Source organism: Eublepharis macularius, chromosome 4 (genome assembly GCF_028583425.1).
Source record: "Eublepharis macularius isolate TG4126 chromosome 4, MPM_Emac_v1.0, whole genome shotgun sequence".
Lineage (NCBI taxonomy): Eukaryota > Metazoa > Chordata > Lepidosauria > Squamata > Eublepharidae > Eublepharis > Eublepharis macularius.
In genome coordinates this window covers 156,019,084-156,038,739 of record NC_072793.1, presented here as the reverse complement: position 1 = coordinate 156,038,739, position 19,656 = coordinate 156,019,084, and the positions used below count along the sequence as shown (strand labels likewise).

Genomic DNA, 19,656 nt, shown 5'->3' with positions numbered 1-19,656 from the left:
TTAAAAAAAAGACTGCATACGAGAGAGCCACTCGGTGCATCTCAAAGGCATGCTGGAATAAAACGTTGCTGCTGGCCTTTAAAACGACATCTGGTTTTGCTTCCATGGAGTTTGACAGTCTTTAGGACCCTGGGGGAGCTGACATGCGGTAGACCTCTCAGCTCAGTAGCCGAAGGAAGAGAATCGGCTGCCGCAGCTTTGTGGCGGACTGTGGATCCGGGTTGCTCGCACGCTTCCTGCTCTGCGATTACAAGATCCCGGGATCGTCGCTTTGCTTATAGCGAGCAGGGATTCCTCCTCCGGGTCTGGAAAAGAGATTTCTCCTGCTGCTTCGGAGACCGAGTAGGGGCAAACAACCTCTGCTTGGTTCAGAGGGAAGAGAACTAGGGCTACCACGATGGAGGTAGTAGGTGGCTTCTGTTGTTATTGACGTCCCTGACTGTGAACTCCCAGGGGCGGAGGGTGAAGAAATCAACATTTCACAGCAGAGAGTGGGTGGAGGTAGGAAATGATCCTTGCTTAGATTTCAGTTCCATCTTTTGTCGGGACTGCTTAACAGAGACGGGCTCTTTCCTTCCCAGGTGACGCTGTAGGAATTGCGTATCTAACCGCATCTCTTGAATCCCTACAACAACCAGGTCCGCTGCCTGTTTATTCGGCAATCAGGCAGGCCTTGTTTTGCACAGCAGGAGGAAGAGGTTGGCGTGAGATGGTAGAATCGATCCCCGTCTGCACGGGGCAATTTCGCAGGTTCAGTTCCCATACGGCAGCTTTTTTTTCCTGACCACCTGCACCCGTTTTGCCACCCTGAGTAATCCCTCCAGCTACCATCTGTGCGGCTTTTCTATGGCTTTCCTGGGAGCTCTTATACCCAACTTTAAAAAATAAATAAATCCGTTTTCCAGACTGCTGTTTCCCCATCCCCCTGCACACTCTTTATCCCGTCTTTTAGCATTCCACCCACTGCCAGCCCACTTCATTGTGACTGGCCACTAAAGTGAGAGGATAGCTGCTCTGAATTAATCATCAAGAGCAATCGCTTCTTTGAAAACAAAGAACTCTTTGGATGAAGATTTAGGTATCAGCAAATGTGTTACTGGTGAGGCTGTATACCAAAAAGGAAGGAAAAAATGTCAAAAAGTCCCTTACCAAAAATCCTTAAGAAAATGTTTTCAGTCACAGGTAAAAAGGACAGGGCATTTTATGGACAGATGACTATAGCAATTTGATCGATTCATCAAGGGTTTAGTTAAATTGGTTGATGACACCCAATTATTCAGGATGGTGAAAATCCACACTGATTATGAAGTGTTCTGAAATGGGCTCTCCAAAGTGCATGAACAGGCAAAATAATGGTAAATGGAATATAACATAATGCACCTTAGGCTAAAAAAAAAAATCTATTTTGGGATTTTGGTCTGAAATGGCTGTGGATATCCAAAAAAAAGAAATGTTGTGGATGGCCTTGCTAGAAAAAGGCAACTCAAGTTACAGCAACAATGAAAACGGTGGACTCTCTATTTGGAATTATTACAAAAGTGACACTCTCCGTGGCTCCTGCTTGGCTGCCTACAGACTGCACACCCTTCCATGTTCTTGCAATGATTTAAAATGTTGACTTGTTCTCGTAGCACCCTCTGACTGCATTTCTTCTTTTCCCTGATCAGGATTTCCAAACTCAAAACCTAAGCTGATCTCCAGCATGGAGAGAGGGGAAGAAATACAGAATCTGGATCCGGAGAACCCTGTGGAAGGGAAGATCTCAGAAGGTATCAGTTTGGGTAAGGAATTGGATTTAAAAAAGAATAGTGTACCCAGGAGTTAACACTGAAGTATTTTAATTGTATGGTTTTGACTTTTTGTGGGCTGAAGAGTAGAGTAAAAATGTTTTAAATTTGTCTGATAGAGCTGTTGAGCACATGAAACTTCCTATACCGTATTGTTTAGTATCGTCTACCCTGACTGCCAGTGACTGGAGTGAGAAGGGCCATTCCCAGCACTGGTGGCCTGACGTCTCCAGTCCACAGGATCTTCTGCATGCAGATAATGTGCTCTCTTTCCCTGAGCCTTCTACCCAATACAGGGCTCTTTCACGGAGAGTGTCACTTTTGTAATAATTCCAAATAGAGAGTCCACCGTTTTCATTGTTGCTGTAACTTGAGTTGCCTTTTTCTAGCAAGACCACTGTGCCTGAGTGGTTGTCAAGGTACACCTTGCTAGTTTGCTAGTTCAGGGGGGAGCCTCCTCAGAGGAACCCCAGACCCCAGCCTCTGTTGCTGCAGCCAGTTCCCCTACTAAGCCATAGATAAGAAGCTGGAGAACCAAGCCTCTGGCCTGACCGGGCTATACCTGGCAGTCAGCAAAGCTGAGTCCCACCCCAAAAATTAGAAGGGAAGCACAGGTACTGGTTCAGATTGAAGCTATACTGATGAAACACCACACAGTAGTATGAATAAATAAATATAAGGTGAATAGAAGATTACTTTCTAGAGAAAATGCAGGGGGGGGATAGATAAAACAATAAAAGCTAAATAACCTAACACTTAAACATACCTGGCAGAGTCTCTTGCCAGGCTACCCTTACAAGGGTAGCATGGCTTTCTGCTCCACATAGGCTTGCCAGGTGCCCACTGGTGATAGGCAGACTCCCAGCAGTTTGGCCTTCTGCCCACCTATCGCTGGGGGTCGGCAGGAGGTAGCAAGCCACCCAGCAATCACCCTCCACTGGCAGGCACCCGGGCAAACACGTAGCATGTGCGCTCCCAGCTGGCAACGTGACGTCACTTCAAGAAGTGATGTGATCATGTGTCAGCCAGGAGCATGCACATGAAAACTGAAGAGCCTAGTGAGTACTGCTCCCCCACCCCTTGCAGAGGAGACCCGGCAACCCTAGCTTCACAGCCTCCAGGCCTCAAGAGCATAGTTGCCAGACAAAGTGGCCAATAGGCAGGAATCCAATCTGGCTCCCTGTCTCGAAACAAACAATTTGGGATCTCCAACTGATTCCAAATTGCCTGGCAACATGGGGAGACCTCACGGAAAAGTCAGGGCCCTGCAATGACATGCAGGCATGACGCTGTGCAGCTGTATCATGTCCACCCCTCATTGCTCTGATCACATGCAAGCTTCAGCTTGGGAACCCAAACAGAAAAGCGAATTGAATGGAGTGCTTCGGCCTTGGCTCGCCTGGACTCCCACCTGAATGATCTCAGATCTTGCACTTGGACCAGGAACAAGTCTCAGCATGGCTCTGGAAAATTCTCACTCTTTGATCATGCTTACCCACAATCCATTTTGACTCTACTTTAATAGGCCTCTACTTTACTGCAGACTTTGAACAGTGGCTACCTCTGGACAGGGCTTTTTTTCAGGGGGAACACACGGGAACAGAGTTCCGGAACCTCTTGAAAATGGTCACATGGCTGGTGGCCCCGCCCCCTCATCTCCAGACAGAGGGGAGTTTAGATTGCCCTCCATGCTGCATGGCAATCTAAACTCCCCTCTGTCTGGAGATGAGGGGGCGGGGCCACCAGCCATGTGACCATTTTCTCTGACCACAATCTACTGAGTTCCGCCACCTCTTTTCCCAGAAAAAAGCCCTGCCTCTGGAGGTCTCTCTCAATTGCCCTGGTTCATATTAAGTCAAAAGTGAAACTGAATAGTACACAACTGAGAAGCAGTGTTGTGTAGTGGTTAAAATGCCTGACTAGGATCTGAAAGACTCAGGTTCAAATCCTCACCATGCCAAGGAAGGTTGATGGGTAACCTTGAACCAGTTTCACTTTCATAGCCTAACCTTCTCTACAGAGTTGTTGTTAGAGTAAAATGGAGGGACAGAGAGCCATGTCTGCTGCACTGAGCCCCTGAGAGGAATGTTGGCATAAAAATGTATTAAACACATTATAGTAGACCATAAAAATACATTGTTTTTTATCACATTTTTTGATCCTGGCTGTAGTCTTGAGATTTTTGTTCTGTGGTTGTTAGAATTCAAATGAATGTCGGGTTTGTGGATGAACAGGAAGAGCCTGTAATGTGTATGAGTGTGAGACAAAGTGATCAGCTATGCTGCTTTCTCTTTTCTCTGAGATTCCCAACCTGCCTTTGACTGGAGTCATTGTGCTTGATTGTGCAGTGCATTCCGGGATGCTTTTGCCTTCAGCTTTGAGGGAGATGTTTCTGTTGACATAATGAGCCAAGAAGCATGTGTGCATCTTGCTGTTTAGGTCTGTCTGTCATAACTGATGTAATAGATCTATTTGATAGGTCCTTGGATGATGCAAGAGCGAAGAAACAGCTTAGTCACCTCACCTGATGTGCTGGGATTGGACACTGGGGGGTGCTATAGATGTATATAAGCCAGCTGTGTCTGGTGTAAATGTGGAGCTTGTTCCCGTAAGTGCATGGCGGAGCACTTTGACACTGAGAACAAAGTCTTGTAAATTAAGTCACTGTAAAATAAACTGTACATACACTTTTGCTACAACAAGTGTGTGGAAGCCTTATTTATAGCTCAGCTACAGTTCAAACCACGCTGTGCCAACAGTTTCTTGATCTTTCCTTCCATTGCTTTCCATGAGTGGCAAAGCATACTGTCAGAGGAGTCATGTGGAGCCCAGTTTTTGTTGGGCTGCACCATTTCAGCTTGCAGGTAGGAGACCAAATACACAAAGAATTATGTGGTTGGATCTCAACGACCACCACTGTTTTTTGCTGTGTTTCCCTCCCAGCAGCAGTTCTTTCCAACTCTCAAAGGCTAGTTTCTGGGGATCGGAGGACCATGTGCATTAATACCTCTGTGGATCTGGGGCTACAGTGGGGAATAGGAAAGGGGCAAAATGGGGCTCTACTGAAAGGAGAGATTTTGCTCCTTCCACAATGCAGTCCTCTAACCTGCAAAGGTTGTTAATCCACACAGATCCAACCCTTTGTTTTGAACACAAGGGAGTATTCAAACATTTGATCTTCCTCACCAGTTGTTCTGAAGTGATACAGTCTGGCAACAGAAACATCACCTGGATCGTGCTGATTTGTGTGTTTTGACTCCTAAAATCAGTGCTGTGTGAATTTATCCATGTTGTGCATGTATGGAACTTGATAACAGGATCAGAATTCAGTATCACTTTTATTTTTTAAAGTAAATTTCTAGTACTTGCAGCTATGGCAAACTTGAGAATATAGGAGCAATGTGAAAACATCCAGGCCAGAGGTGGGCTGAGAATGATATCCAGCTTTGTTATTTATTTCAAATATTATAATTTGACTTTCCCCATATGGGCTCAAGACAGCTTACAACTAGGCTACCAAGAGCATCCATAGAGTCATACATACAATCAGTAGTAAAAATTGTTAGGCCATGATGGTATACAGTGCCATGTGTAATTCTTTGTGATGACTTGCACAGGCAAATGAAAACTCTCTCATACACATATTTGTAAATCCATACTTTTGATTCAGTTGTAGATATGTTGCCTTTCCTTGAAACAAAATCACCTCTAACTCTTCGAAGTTCATACCCCGGAAATCTAGTTGGTCTTTAAGGTGCTAGTGGACCTGAATCTTGCAAGCATAAACTGAAAGTAACAAAAATTGCTTTAAGATGTTTTTCCTTTCCTTCAGAATGGGGCCTCGCCGATGACAAAATGGCTTCAGCTGCCATTACCGTTGCCACGGCAGCAGTGGCCGCAGTGAAGACCATCATTGGGATTCAGTCTCGTATCTTCACAAGACTGGCCATGCGCCAGAAGATTCTGAGACGGGAACACGACGACTTGGAGGAACTTGAGCAGATTGTACAAAATACGGCGGCAGCACGCCTTCGAGCTGTCGTCGAATCGAGCATTGACTCCTTGAAAGCCCTGACATGCTCCTGCCTCTTCCAGTCGCCAGCTGTCCTTGCCGGCTTGATAGATGAGCTGTACATCATGGAACGGGCTTTCTGGGTGCAACCAGGCCGCTCTGAATGGTGGGAGAAGGTCGTCTTGCCCCATTGGGATGACCCGCTTTGGCAAGAGAATTTCAGGATGAGCCGACAGACCTTCATGGAGCTGTGTAACATGTTGAGGCCAGTCCTAGAGCGGCAGACCACCAACATGCGAGCCCCGATTACTGTGGAGAAGCAGCTGGCCATTGCCATCTGGAAGCTGGCGACTCCAGATAGCTACAGGTCGGTGGCAGAGTGTTTCGGGGTCGGACGCTCCACAGTCTCGAGGATAGTCATGGAAGTTTGCCAGGCACTTTATGATGTTTATCACCATGTGGTCCACCTAACCTGTCCCCACAAGGTGATGAAGGGGTTTGCAGCCAAAGGCTTTCCTCACTGCATAGGGGCCATTGATGCAACACATATCCCTATTATCGCTCCTGCACACCGAGCAACAGAGTACATCAACAGCAAAGGCTATTACTCTATGGTCCTGCAAGCATTGGTGGACCACGATGGCAGGTTCACTGATGTGTACGCCGGGCGGTCTGGAAAGGTGCATGATGCCAGGATCTTTCGTGGCTCTCCCATTTTCCGTGCCATGAATCAAGGCACATTTGGTCCCCATGCATTGATGAACATGGAAGGTGAGCAAGTGAAACCGGTGATCCTTGGAGATGCTGCTTATCCTCTCATGCCGTGGCTAATGACTCCTTACAGTGGCCACTTGGACACTTGCAAGCAACGGTTCAATGATACCCTAAACCACTGTCGAATGGTGGTCGAATATGCTTTTGAACGCCTCCGGGGTCGTTGGCGGTGCCTGCTGTCCCGCCTAGACGTGAGGGAGCGCTATGCCCCCAGGGTCATTGTGGCCTGCTGCATATTGCACAACATCTGTGAGGCCAAAGGGGAACCCCTTCAGGATGGGTGGGAAGAGGTGGTGAAGTCTGTCTCGAGATCTTACCAGCAGCCTGAACGACAGCCTGTGTACGTGTCAAATCCACGAGCCCGGGAGATCAGGGATCTTTTCAGTGCCTACTTGCAAAGGAGAGAGCAGGGAAACTAAAACTTAGATCTGTCCCTCCGACCCAGAAAACTTCACTGCAGGTATAAGTAGCAAAATGCTGTCTCTCTTTTGTTTTCCAAGAGTTTTTGAAAGAACCTTGTTGACATTATTTGATGGCAGCTACTGATTTGTCACTTTCTTGCCTTGGGCTGTCGTGATTCCATAACCCCGAGCAGACGGCCTGCATCAAGGCCACTAAATTTTGAGTGTTCATCCCTTTGTGATAGAACTGGGATTTTGTTGGTGAACCACCCACTCTGCTGACTAGTGGGGCCCTGCAGCTTATGAGCTGGCCTTGGCATTGGTCCTAGCGCTCCCTGGCTGTTAGTCTTGGGGCTGTGCTATCTAGAGTAGCTCAGGACCGCTCAGGACTTAATGACCATTGAGGGCCAGTCTCAACTGACATCAAGCTCAGTGTTTATAGCAGGTCACACTCTGGATTTCATGGTCTGGGCAAGTGGGTAACAATGATCTGGGTGTGTGTGGGGGGGGGGGAGTCCTTTTTCAAACTCCATTGTCATAGATCAATCACCATCTGGTTAGATTTAGGTTTAAGAAAGCACAGAGCTCTTGCAGGAATGGAGGATCAATTACAACGATCCCCCTTGGGGAAAAGTGGATCCAAAGGGATCTTAACTGCATGGGCAGGCTTTCTGTCTGAGAGCCAGAGTGTAGTAGTTAACATTTGGATCTGGGACACCCAGGTACAAAGCCCTGCTCTTCCATAGAAAGTTGGTAGGTGACCTTGAGCCAGTCACACACATTCAACCTAACCTACCTCACAGGATTGTTATGAGGGTCAAATGAAGGAGGGAAAAATGATGTTGCAAGCCACTTTAGGTCCCTACTAGGAAGAAAAGTGTTATATCAATGTTTAAATGAATATGAGTAGATGACTGGCAAGCACTGCTGATACAGTGGGCCTTTGGAAATGGGAGCCTCATAAGGGATGGCCACAGTTGCTCCCGACTGCACTATCACACACATGGTTCAAGTCTTCAACTACCCTCAGTCTAGGTGAGTGCTGTGAAGCAGTGGAACAATGGTTGGAGCGATAGGGCAAGAAGTCTCAAAATATCCTGCTCTGCCATCACAGCATCCTTGTAGTGCTGATCAACAAAGTTGTCCCAAATTGTATGAGGCTGGTTGTATCTGGGGCCTTTAAAAGCAGATGTTTGAAACACTCTATTTAATGTGCTAAACATTTCATAGATAAAATCACACACATGCTGTGTTGTTTACAGGCATTTGGAATGCTCTCAAGGCCTCCATTGGTTAGGGTTCTGTGGGTGTATTTCCTTAAGTGCAGCCTGAGACTTGAACACAATACTTGAAGTGTTAAGGCCTATCACATGCTTGTGGGCCGTTAATATGACCTGCAAGGCAATGGTTATCTGAGTTGATGACAAATATCAATACATTTCAATACAATCCCTCCCAGCTCTCAAAGAAGCGGTTGTCTAGCCTTTTGAGGAGTGGGGTGGGGGGGCAATGTAATTAGATCTGTTCACTGTGAATAATTACAGGGCAGATGAGTGGTGAAGGGGCGCATTTGGAGGAAAATAATAGAAGGCAAGATGGGGAATGCCCAGAAAGACGTGAAGGGTGAGAGGGAAGCGGGTAGAAAACAGAGTAGCAGGTATATGGGTTAGAATCCCTAATTCCACCACAGATGGGGAGTTTGAAACAGGTTTTTAAGCAGTATTTCTCCAAACTCTAAGAGGCTTTTATATTCTGTTGAATTAACCTTAGCACAATGAAACAAGTCCCTTTTCTCCCTTCTAACTGTGTTCAACTCCATGGCTGTTGTGAAAATGTAATCTCTTTCATCCTACTGCATGAGCTGGGTGTGTTTTCTTTGCAGGGGGAGGTAAAGTTGGGGCACTGTTATGGTGGTTAAAACTGGAACACCACAGCAAGAACCTCCTCTTGGAACTGTGTTACTGTTAGAAATTTATTAAAATTTCTTTTGATAAAAGCTGTCTTTATCGATCTTGCTGGTTCAAACCCAGGATATTTGGACTTGCTTTAATACTGAAGAGTCTCACTCCAGGGCCCCAGGTTGGGGGCAGGAGAGCAGACCTCTCAGATTGAGGCAGGTTAGCCTTGACAGGTGCTGATGCCTTGAATACCCCCCCCCCCGGTGCCACTGTCATAAGCAATGTGTTCTCTACATTATACCAAATGTTCTGCTTGGCGGTGGAAGTTGTCAGGGCTACTGAAGAAGGGTGGAGTGAACTAGCGTGTCTCTTGCTGCCTATCCCAATTCAATTACACACACACACACCATCTCCCATGTGATTCTTCATTACTGGATTTTGTGAAAATGTTCGTCTCAGCCCAAGATCCTTGCCTCAATCTTTCTCCATAAATCGATCAGCACGGTGATTATTTGTTTATTTACATAATACCTTGTCTTTCTCCCCACTGGGGACGTGGTTTACGTTGTTCCTCTGTCCTCCCATTTTATCCTCACAACAGCCTTGTGAGGTAGATTAGGCTGAGATTGTGACTGACCCAAGGTCACCCAGCAAGCTTCTGTGGCAGAGAGGGGATTCAAACCTGGCTCTCCCAGATCCTAGCCTAGCACTCTAACCAGTATACCACACTGGTTCTCAGAGGAATAATTCTTCTTGGGTGGGCGGAACAGGAGGAGAAGTAAAGACAGAGATTTTGCTAATAGATTTATAAAAAAGGCAATAGTTTTTTATTGGGGAGATGGGAGTCAAGCACACGCTATAATGTTCCTGGTTGGGTTGCCAACTGGCCAGGTGAAAAAAAAGTGTGTTTTGTTGCTCATCATCTGCAGAAATTAACAGGCTGGATCTAGAACTTAACAGAACTCACCCCGCCTCCAGAGGCAGGCTATTGATCTTGTCATGCTGCTCTTAAGGAATTTCAGGAATGGCATGGGTGGAGGGTCTATAGCCGGAAGTGGGAGTTGGTAGAAATTACATTTCCCCTTCCATTAGCAGAAAATATTATCCAACCGACTGGATGGAGCTTTTTAAAGCAAAGATTGCCAGAATTCACTTACTAATATCTGCTCATCAGTCAACCACAACGGCTGGCTAAAAAAACTGGTAATCAGCCCCCTCACTTATAACTTTCCCTACTGAAACCAGCAATGTGAGGCGTGCTCTGACTGGCTGAAGGTCAGTAAGGAAGCTTCACAGCTGAGTGAGGATCTGAACACAGGTCCAATCCTATTCTAACTACTCTACCCCACTGTATCTTATGTAAACAAGCAGGCAATGTGTTTCCAGGCTCCAGTTTCTCCACAGATTGAGGACAACAGGATGACGAGATGCTGACATGGGTTTTTGGCTCAAGTGAACTTGCGAACTTTCCCAAATTGAGAAATTTTATTTTAATAAAGTATCTTGAAATAGTGCACTAAATATTTTTTTTTGCTTAAATCAATACTGTCTCAGTGCAGTCATTACATGAATTGCAAGCTGAATACAGAAACGAGAGAAAGTTCAAATTTGTTCAAAGTACAAATTCTGTAATAAAAATGTTTACTGAATTGTCTTTAACCGCATAAGAGTCCCTCACAAAGGAAAACTGACATGAGAAAATATCACAGATTGCTTGTGGCATTCTGTTGGTCTGGACATATATTGCATGTCAGCACTCTGGTCTTTTGGAAGCAAGGCGTCCCATTTGCCATAAAAGGTATCTGGTTAAAATGCAGGCTGTGTCATGCAAACTGGAAAAGCAGAGTTATGCCAGATAAAATTCCAGACAACATACACAGAAGGTCCAATATTCCTGTGTAACATTGGTTTTAATTTTAATTTGTATGCTTTAATTCGTTAGCTGCCTTGTTAGCCCTATGAGGGCAGAAAAGTGGAATAAAAATCTTATAAATAAACTGGCAAAAGTCAACTACAGTAGGATATAGGGGGAAGAACCTGACCTCAAGTGAAACTTCTGAACCCTTCTAGGTAGGAAACTCTGCTACCTATCTCAGCTCTACAGTTAGAACCAACAGGATATAGCAAAGAGAGTGTAAGCTTAGACCAGGGTTTTTTATTGCTGTGCCCATGAGCACCTGCCACCACCTTATCTGGTGCCGTTTTTTTAAGGAAGTGTGTAGGGCCAGCAAGAGCTTTTGGAAATGTGATGGGACTGTGGCAACCTTTACAAATGTTCCTTCTGCAGCAGGTATTGCCACAGCATAAATATCTTCACTGGGGACTGAAAAATAAGTTGTCTGTATAAATATTTTAAGACATTCATTTAGAGTATTTTGTTAAGCAAAGCTTCAAGAGTTATTAGAATTATACATATTATCACTCCTTATTCTGTGGTTGGCCCCACTTCCCACAGTGGCCATTTTGTAGTCACGCTGCCTATGCTGTGTTAGAATTCCAAAGGGGCCCACAGCTCAGAAGGATGGAGGCCTCAGGCTTGGACTCAGAGAAACCACCTCCAGTACTGTTACTTTGCAACAGAGGCCTATGGGCCCTCGGGCACTGTCTCAGCTGTCATGATCTGGCAGCTAACTGAGGGTGAACCAAATACAGTGGTGAGCCTACTAGAAAAGACAGTATATGCATGTTAACAGAGGGCGGGGGAGATGGACTGTGTGATTGCCAAGCGAGACCATCAGATTAAGTCTGGTACGTTTGGGAAAAACGGGCGGAGGCCAGACCTCTTCCCGCCCAGCGCCCTTCGGAATGCGGGGCCCGGAAAGAAGCCGAGTCCCGCGTAGGTAACGCGTCCTTCCCATGGGCAGGAGGGAGTAACTTCGGCTGTTTGGCTACTTCACTCCTGAGGGCAACAGCACTTCAACTAGTTGAGCGCCCAGAATGACCCACGTCGCTTGGGGTCGAGGCTCCCATCGTGACCCCAGTCCGCCCCCCCCCCCCCCGGGGAACGCCTGGAGCGAAGCAGCAGCCCTTTCCGAGAGTCGGTGGGTGGCTCTGAAAAGAGCCTTTGGGTTTTCGCGGTTTCTGCCCCGGCCGGGGCGCTGGGCCTCTCTTCCGCCCTCTACTGAACGGCTACCGCGGCGGCCGAGGGCTTGATGGCCAGCTTGGAGACCTTGGTCGCCTTGCTGGCCCCGCCGGAGAGGGCCTTGCTGGCGCCGGCGCTCCCGCCGTGCAGCACCTCGGTCTTCTTGGGCAGCAGGACGGCGTGGATGTTGGGCAGCACCCCGCCCTGCGCGATGGTGACGCCGCCCAGCAGCTTGTTGAGCTCCTCGTCGTTGCGCACGGCCAGCTGCAGGTGGCGCGGGATGATGCGGCTCTTCTTGTTGTCGCGCGCCGCGTTGCCCGCCAGCTCCAGGATCTCGGCCGTCAGGTACTCCAGCACGGCCGCCAAGTACACGGGCGCCCCGCCGCCGATGCGCTCCGCGTAGTTGCCCTTGCGCAGCAGCCGGTGCACGCGCCCCACCGGGAACTGCAGCCCGGCCCGCGACGACCGCGACTTCGCCTTGGCACGCGCCTTCCCGCCGGTCTTCCCGCGCCCAGACATCACGCCACAAACTACTTCTTCGCAAAGCTCCACCTGAGAACAAGTGCCAAGACACGCGCCCGCAGCTCTTTTATACCTCTCGCGGGAGACCTCGGCGGACCACGATTGGTTCACGAGCACCGACCAATCGCAACAAGGAGCCTGTCTCCGCCAATCAGAGCACGGCGCTAGCAGAACAGCGAAAAGAACGCCTGCTTTCCTGCCTCCCTTTCAAAGTCAGCGCCACAGACAGTGCGGCCAATCTGACGAGCCACCCCGCTCAGTGCCAGCCACCCCGCTCAGTTTCATCTAATTATCCTCCCCGGAGGATGGACGATCCGATCGCCCTGCCCTCAGTCTGCGGGCACGGCGCGGGAACGGACCCTCCCGATCTTTTCGAAATGTGGATTTCTGCGCCTGAAGGAGCACAAAGCGTGTATAGGGCGGAGAGGTCCGTCTTGCCCCGGAGAGTGAAGGCTCGGGGCACTGCACGTTTCCCTCCCTTTCTACCGCTTTGCCACGTCCTTCACTTGGCCGCCGCAGCTTGGAGACTAAAAAATTTCACAGGGCACTCGCGAACCTGGGCAGATTCAGACAAGTATTTTTCAGCTGAACACAACGCAGATAGAAAATCAGCAACTTTTAAAAGTAGGACAATGCCCGCTGTAAAAGCTGTACCTGTTGAATCGTTGCCTGCCCTGCTGGGAAATATAACCTATGAGAAATATAACCTATGTGGAAGCCTGAACTGAGTATGTTTGTGAAAGAACAGTCAGTCCGGAGAATGCAGGCAAGTTGTGTGTGAAGCCTTAGAAAAGATCTGAGTGACTGGGTTTAAGAAAGTAGCTTTAAGAATTGAGAACTACTCTTTGAAACAATCAAGTTTTAGAAATAACATGAAACCCATACCTTCTTAAAAAATAAAAGTATACTTTGTTTTTGTTATATCCCGGAGTATCTGTCATTGCTATATCCCATTCCTATCCTCAGGGCCACATAGAACCACGAAGGAGCCTGACGCTTGGAGACTTACTAAAGTGGAAATTTAAATAAAATATCTTGGAATAATATTCCTGGTGGTAGCAATCTACCCAGAGGGTGTAAAGGAAAGATTAAAGGCAAAATCTACCCAAGATCAAAATCTAACAGTCCAGCAGGGCTTTTATGCTGCCAACTAAAACAGGGGAAAGGAGCTATCCTAGTGCGCAAGATTTAAGAGCTGGCCAGGAGTCCGAAAATCTCTTCAGCTAATCAGATCTTATAATAAAGAGCGTATTGCATCGGAGCAGTGCAAATGCTTCAGCTGTGTTCCTCTGGAACACATTATGTGTTCCTCTGGAACACATAATTCCTCTCGAAGGAATTATGGCTCAGGAAGACTGCAGAGCCACGTCTGGGTGAAGTAACTCGAAGTATTACACAGAGGCCACATGGCTTTCTCTTATACTGATGTTTCTCCATATCGTTTATAGTAAATTCTTATCTTAACTGTATCGCCCAGTCCAGACGAAAACAGCAAGCGAGCCAGCGGTGCCTCTCCTGACCAGATGAAAAGCTGAGTCGCTGCGAGTGCCACGCCCCATCACCCTTTGTAGCCAATCGCGTTCCATTTCGCCGCCTGATATTGAAATTAGACAATCTTATCGTCGGCCTTAAATTCAGCTCCTCTCTTTGGTTCGTCTTGGCTAGCTGGTGAGGTTCTGCATGTTCAAATTTTATTAGTCGCCATTATTTTGCCTTCCCACGCCTCGGTGACAGGTTGGTTAGGTTCTTTGATTACTGTTGGATTTTCCTGTGTCAATACTGCTCTTGGGAATAAGCCGTGTTAACCTTGCTGTTACTTGCTTGTGTATGATAGCACCTATACGCTCATATTAAGACGCTTGTCTAAAACTCAAGGGAATGATTGGGGGGGGGGAGTCTAAGAGTTGTGATGTAAACATGGATAGAAGCTACTAACGAATGAGAAACCTGTATGTGAATGAAAAGCTGTTCATTGTTTCCGCACACACACCACACACACACACAGCGCTGCTGGATTGGAAATTTCTAGATGGTGCAAGCTGTTGTAGCAGACAAAAAGAACAATTAAAAGTGTAAACAAACTGTTAGAAGGATTCTGAGTAGACCTGCTCAGGATTGCATTGTATATTTGCTTTGGGGGACTTAAAGAGCTAAATGTGAAGTCTTGTTAGGACATCTGGGGGCGGATTTCATGCGACTTTTTCAGTAGGAGAAGCAGCTGTTGGTGCTGCTGAGCTTTCCCAGGAGGAGGAGGGAACGCAGGGTTCCTGCCCCTTGCACTGGCTCACAGGAGAAATGCACTGAAACTGAACAGGTGGACCTTCCTCTTCTTAGTATAGAGATGAATTGCAAGAGAAGCTCCACCTGATACTTTTCAACAAGTTGCTGTTAACTGTTTTTAAGGTGCAAGCTTATTCCCTACTGTACAGCTTCCTGAAAGGAGCAACGGTATGTCATCATCTTGCCATCTTCAGTGACCTGAAGAAACAATATTAGATTATCTGAGGTTGTCAATAGACCTGGAGAAAAAGCATCCTCTCCCTTTAATAGAGGCTTAAGGGAATGCTATGTACCAGGTGATGGAATTTAACTCCATGCCATGAAAATCTTCACCTGCCAACTTCCATCCAGTACGCCTCTGTTAATGGGACAGGAATGTTTTTTCTTCAGGTTATTGGCAGCCCAAGTGAGATGCTGGGCATAACAGAGTCCCTAAGCTTGTTGTAGCACCACAACTCTCGCACACACACACAATTGATGGACTTCTATGGATTGCAGTATGATACAATGCTCACTTGAGGAAAAAAGAGAAGGAAGTTGATAGGATTTCAGAGCATATGTATAGGGTTAGGTTGAAAATGGTTTGTTTAGAATTTTTTGATCTACACTTAAGTTATCTGACTGTTGATGCTCAGCTCAACACAGAAGTGCACAGTGATGTTTTTGAAGGGATGCCATCTTGTGGGTCTGGAGAGGCAAGGCTCTAAAGATACAGTGTTCTAAACCAAGCAGAATACAAAAACCAATTAGCGTTATATAGAGAGTACATTAGTACCTTCAGGTGACCTAGCTGTAGCTGGAAGCATCCCTTGGTGATTGTGAAAATTGGTGCTAATTAAGGGCAGAGCAACAAGAAGTATGTACTCTTTTTGTCTCGTGCTTCCTCTAAGAAACAACTCTTGGAAGTATATGTCTTCTGAGGCTACATCAAACACTCTTTATGTCTCATCAGCTACCATTATCCTGAACTTGTGGTTCTTATAGTTGTTCTCTAGGGTAGTGCTGAGTTAAATCTTGCAGAGTAGGCACCCAGCAGGCTGAGTCCAGAGACAAATTGACAAGGTAGCTTATGGAAAATTGGCCAAGGAACTGAATTTAAATTGAAGCAGTAATACAAAGATCTCCATGCAAGAGATAACTAAAATAATTTTGGAAAGGCCATAAACTGAAGTGCGTCCTAGCCAAGCCATACAGACCTAATTCACAATGTCTGATCTGAACAAGAAACGAACAAAGTGAGTTTCTTGACACCTTTGGAGGTACTACTTAAATGTTTTGTTAAAGCTTAAATATATTGTATCATATAAATGGGGGTGGGGAGTGTACAGGAGGTAATTCAGTCAATCATTTCAGTTTATGTAATGTGTAGATGTGTATATAGCTCTCTTAATGAGAAAGACAAACTATAAACCAAGTCAACATAATTCTGAATAAGCCGTTCAAAACTAGTAACTCTTCCTGGTCACTCGCTTAAAGAATAGCAGCTATTACAGAATAGAGTATTTTTTTCCTTGCAAGCTTTCAAAAAAAAGAGGGGGGTTGGTTTCTAAGATCATGAGCTGTTCACTGGAAATCCCTGGTACAAGGCTTACTTTTGTAATAAGCAACCCACTTTCTTTCAACCCCTTCCTGCCTCCACTGCTGCTAGCCTACACTGCAGGGCTGCAAGGGTTACTAAGAAGTGCTTAGAGCACTTATGAAAAGCATTGTACAAATAAGTAGTATTATGGCACCTGTTATAGGGTGCTTCAAAATGCAAATGAAGAACTGGGCAGATCTATACTTCTCCAAACTTCTCCAAGTATGTTCTGGGGAATCTTGAATTTTATTGTAAGTTTTTTGGGGGGATTCCACTGAAAGGTAATGGCAAAGGAGCTTCTCTGAAAAACATCTTCCTCATTACTGATCCCCCCGCCTACAATGTGCAGCTGCTCAGCACTGGATATGCTACAGGAGGCACTTAGAGTTCCCATGACGACGACTTCAAAGCATTGCGAAGTAAATGAAAGGTTCATCCTCCTTCCCAATGTTCCAAAGGACTTGGAATGCACAGCTAAATCCACACACACACCCCTTTGCAAACATTCAAGCAGCAACCAAAATTCTGTGTACTACTTCTGCACACTTTTGAATTGTGGTTTCCAAACTTTCTTCATATGTTAAAGGATATGGGGAGGAAGGTTATGAAAGCAGTCTCTTATCACCAGCATCCTCAGCAGACAAATCAAGGTTGACAAATATTTAGGAAAGAGGAAGAGGGTGATAACCGTCGGATAAAATGATCCACTGGTCCACTTGCGTAACTCTGTGACTATTGATATTGTGTCTTATCTTTCAGAGGTGCATCAAAGCCAGCTTGGTAGCTGTCAACTGCTAGAACAATGAAGAAGTCCCAGAAAATAGCAAGCAAAAGCAAGCCACAGAACAAGGCTCTCCACAGGTTGGGTCACAAGCATGCAACTGGCCATGCTGCAGAGCAGAAGAAGCCGCAGGTGCCTGTCCGTCAGAGAGTATCTGTGTCACAGCTATTCTGCCGGTATCGGAACGCCCCTCAAAAGGCTCTTGACAGGCTGCTGTTTCTGAATTTCACCAAAACGACAACACACAGCTTTGAGAAGAACTTGCACTTCCACACTCCTGCTGTTCTAGCACTGAGAGAAGCTGGCCAAGCTTATTTGCTAGAGTTGTTTGAGGACTGGAACTTGTGTGCTATTCATGCCAAGAGATCCACCATCACAGCCAGTGATATTCACCTAACCAGGTGCTTGCGGGGTGGGATGATCTGAAGATCAACATCGGTTCTTGCCTGGCAGTGTCTTAAATTAAAGCAAATGACTACCGAGTAAGAATAGAATCAGCTCCTAGAACTTCTTTTTTTCAACGCTTTGTGTTTATTTAAATGTGAGTACTTCAGCTTTGGTTTTGACAAACAACTTTGGTTAACCCCTGGACATCTTAACATCTTCCTGATGGCCTGACCTATCTTAAAAATGTAAACTTGGATGAGAAGGCTTAATTCTGGGGGCTAACAAAAGGCAATCAGGAATGGGTTTGGGTTGAATGAATAAATGTGTGGACGAATGCTTTAACACTGAACATAGTGTGGCTGCTCTGTGGTGACAACCAGGGTTTCTTCTTTGAGTTTGTTCTAACAAAGACATTGTAAGTTTTGTGGGTTGTTTCTTATCATTGTAATCCAATAAAACTGAGCTGTGCAATCAAAAAGTCATTAATAGATTGTTATCAGTCATGGTAGGAATATGCAAGCATTTGGAATACATGGAATGCGAGACATGGCAGGAGTTCTGTAACTTCAACTGGCCTCTTCCTTTATTTTGCATGTGTTGCTGGAGAAAAAAGTTCTTTCTTAGCCTGCTGGGGCTAGTTTTTGCAGACAGACTAGCATTGTAGAGCCCCTGGGTGGCTTTGCAGTAATGCAAGCCTGTACAACTGCCTTGTATGTTTATCTTGATATTTCTCTCCATAATATCTTACCACCTCTCGTCTCCCTATCATATCTCTAACACTATCCCTACTTTTCAGCCAGCAAATCACTTCAATCTCAGATACGCAGTCTAGTAAAAGGCTATGTACAAGCTTATTTAAAAGAAAGCCCCAGCAAATGCCAGTCTGTGTATGTATGTAACTGATGTTGTGAAAATGGAACTGGGAGAAGGGGAGACCCAGCCCTGCTCTTAACAGCCCCACCAGCTGCTACTCAACTTCTTTTAAAAAGTTATAAGAAAGGTACTTATGGATGCTCCAGCATTACTCATTACAACATCAATAAGGTCACCTGGGCACAGCCAGGCCACTGTGTGCTGCAGTTGGCACTTGGTTGATAACTGACTGCACTTAGAGCTGTTTCGGGAGTGCCCTGTGAAATTCCTTAGAGGCGGCCAAGTGAAGGACGTAGCAAAGAGCTAAGGAAACAAGCGGCGCTGACTGGCAATGCCCCGAGCCTTCACACTCCGGGGCAAGAGGGTCAACGCCGCCCTATGCACGCCTTGTGCTCCTTCAGGCGCAGAAATCTACATTTCGAAAAGACTGGAGATGTCTGTCCCCGCGCCGTGCCCGCAGACTGAGGGCAGGGCGATCGGATCGTCCATCCTCCGGGGAGGATAATTAGATGAAACTGAGCGGGGTGGCTGGCACTAAGCGGGGTGGCTCGTCAGATTGGCCGCACTGTCTGTGGCGCTGACTTTGAAAGGGAGGCAGGAAAGCAGGCGTTCTTTTCGCTGTTCTGCTAGCGCCGTGCTCTGATTGGCGGAGACAGGCTCCTTGTTGCGATTGGTCGGTGCTCGTGAACCAATCGTGGTCCGCCGAGGTCTCCCGCGAGAGGTATAAAAGAGCTGCGGGCGCGTGTCTTGGCACTTGTTCTCAGGTGGAGCTTTGCGAAGAAGTAGTTTGTGGCGTGATGTCTGGGCGCGGGAAGACCGGCGGGAAGGCGCGTGCCAAGGCGAAGTCGCGGTCGTCGCGGGCCGGGCTGCAGTTCCCGGTGGGGCGCGTGCACCGGCTGCTGCGCAAGGGCAACTACGCGGAGCGCATCGGCGGCGGGGCGCCCGTGTACTTGGCGGCCGTGCTGGAGTACCTGACGGCCGAGATCCTGGAGCTGGCGGGCAACGCGGCGCGCGACAACAAGAAGAGCCGCATCATCCCGCGCCACCTGCAGCTGGCCGTGCGCAACGACGAGGAGCTCAACAAGCTGCTGGGCGGCGTCACCATCGCGCAGGGCGGGGTGCTGCCCAACATCCACGCCGTCCTGCTGCCCAAGAAGACCGAGGTGCTGCACGGCGGGAGCGCCGGCGCCAGCAAGGCCCTCTCCGGCGGGGCCAGCAAGGCGACCAAGGTCTCCAAGCTGGCCATCAAGCCCTCGGCCGCCGCGGTAGCCGTTCAGTAG

At 47.1% G+C, this 19,656-nt stretch overlaps 3 protein-coding genes across 5 annotated transcripts; 2 read left to right on the top strand and 1 right to left on the bottom strand.

Moving 5' to 3' along the window:
* Positions 1 to 216: 216 nt before the first annotated feature.
* Positions 217 to 8,926, top strand: LOC129328555 (uncharacterized). 3 transcript variants are annotated; one of them, XM_054977692.1, is made up of 3 exons: positions 217 to 403; positions 1,668 to 1,781; positions 5,620 to 8,926. In XM_054977692.1, exons 2-3 carry the CDS (start codon positions 1,703 to 1,705, stop codon positions 6,990 to 6,992), a joined length of 1,452 nt encoding a protein of 483 aa, XP_054833667.1. In that variant the 5' UTR covers positions 217 to 403; positions 1,668 to 1,702; the 3' UTR covers positions 6,993 to 8,926. The 3 variants fall into 3 exon arrangements, with proteins under 3 accessions (XP_054833667.1, XP_054833668.1, XP_054833666.1); XM_054977693.1 differs by having other exon boundaries at positions 217 to 501; positions 1,668 to 1,769; XM_054977691.1 differs by having other exon boundaries at positions 217 to 501.
* A 3,064-nt stretch (positions 8,927 to 11,990) lies between these two features.
* Positions 11,991 to 12,473, bottom strand: LOC129329007 (histone H2A-like). The gene has a single exon (XM_054978389.1). It carries the CDS (start codon positions 12,471 to 12,473, stop codon positions 11,991 to 11,993), a length of 483 nt encoding a protein of 160 aa, XP_054834364.1.
* A 6,700-nt stretch (positions 12,474 to 19,173) lies between these two features.
* Positions 19,174 to 19,656, top strand: LOC129329035 (histone H2A-like). The gene has a single exon (XM_054978430.1). It carries the CDS (start codon positions 19,174 to 19,176, stop codon positions 19,654 to 19,656), a length of 483 nt encoding a protein of 160 aa, XP_054834405.1.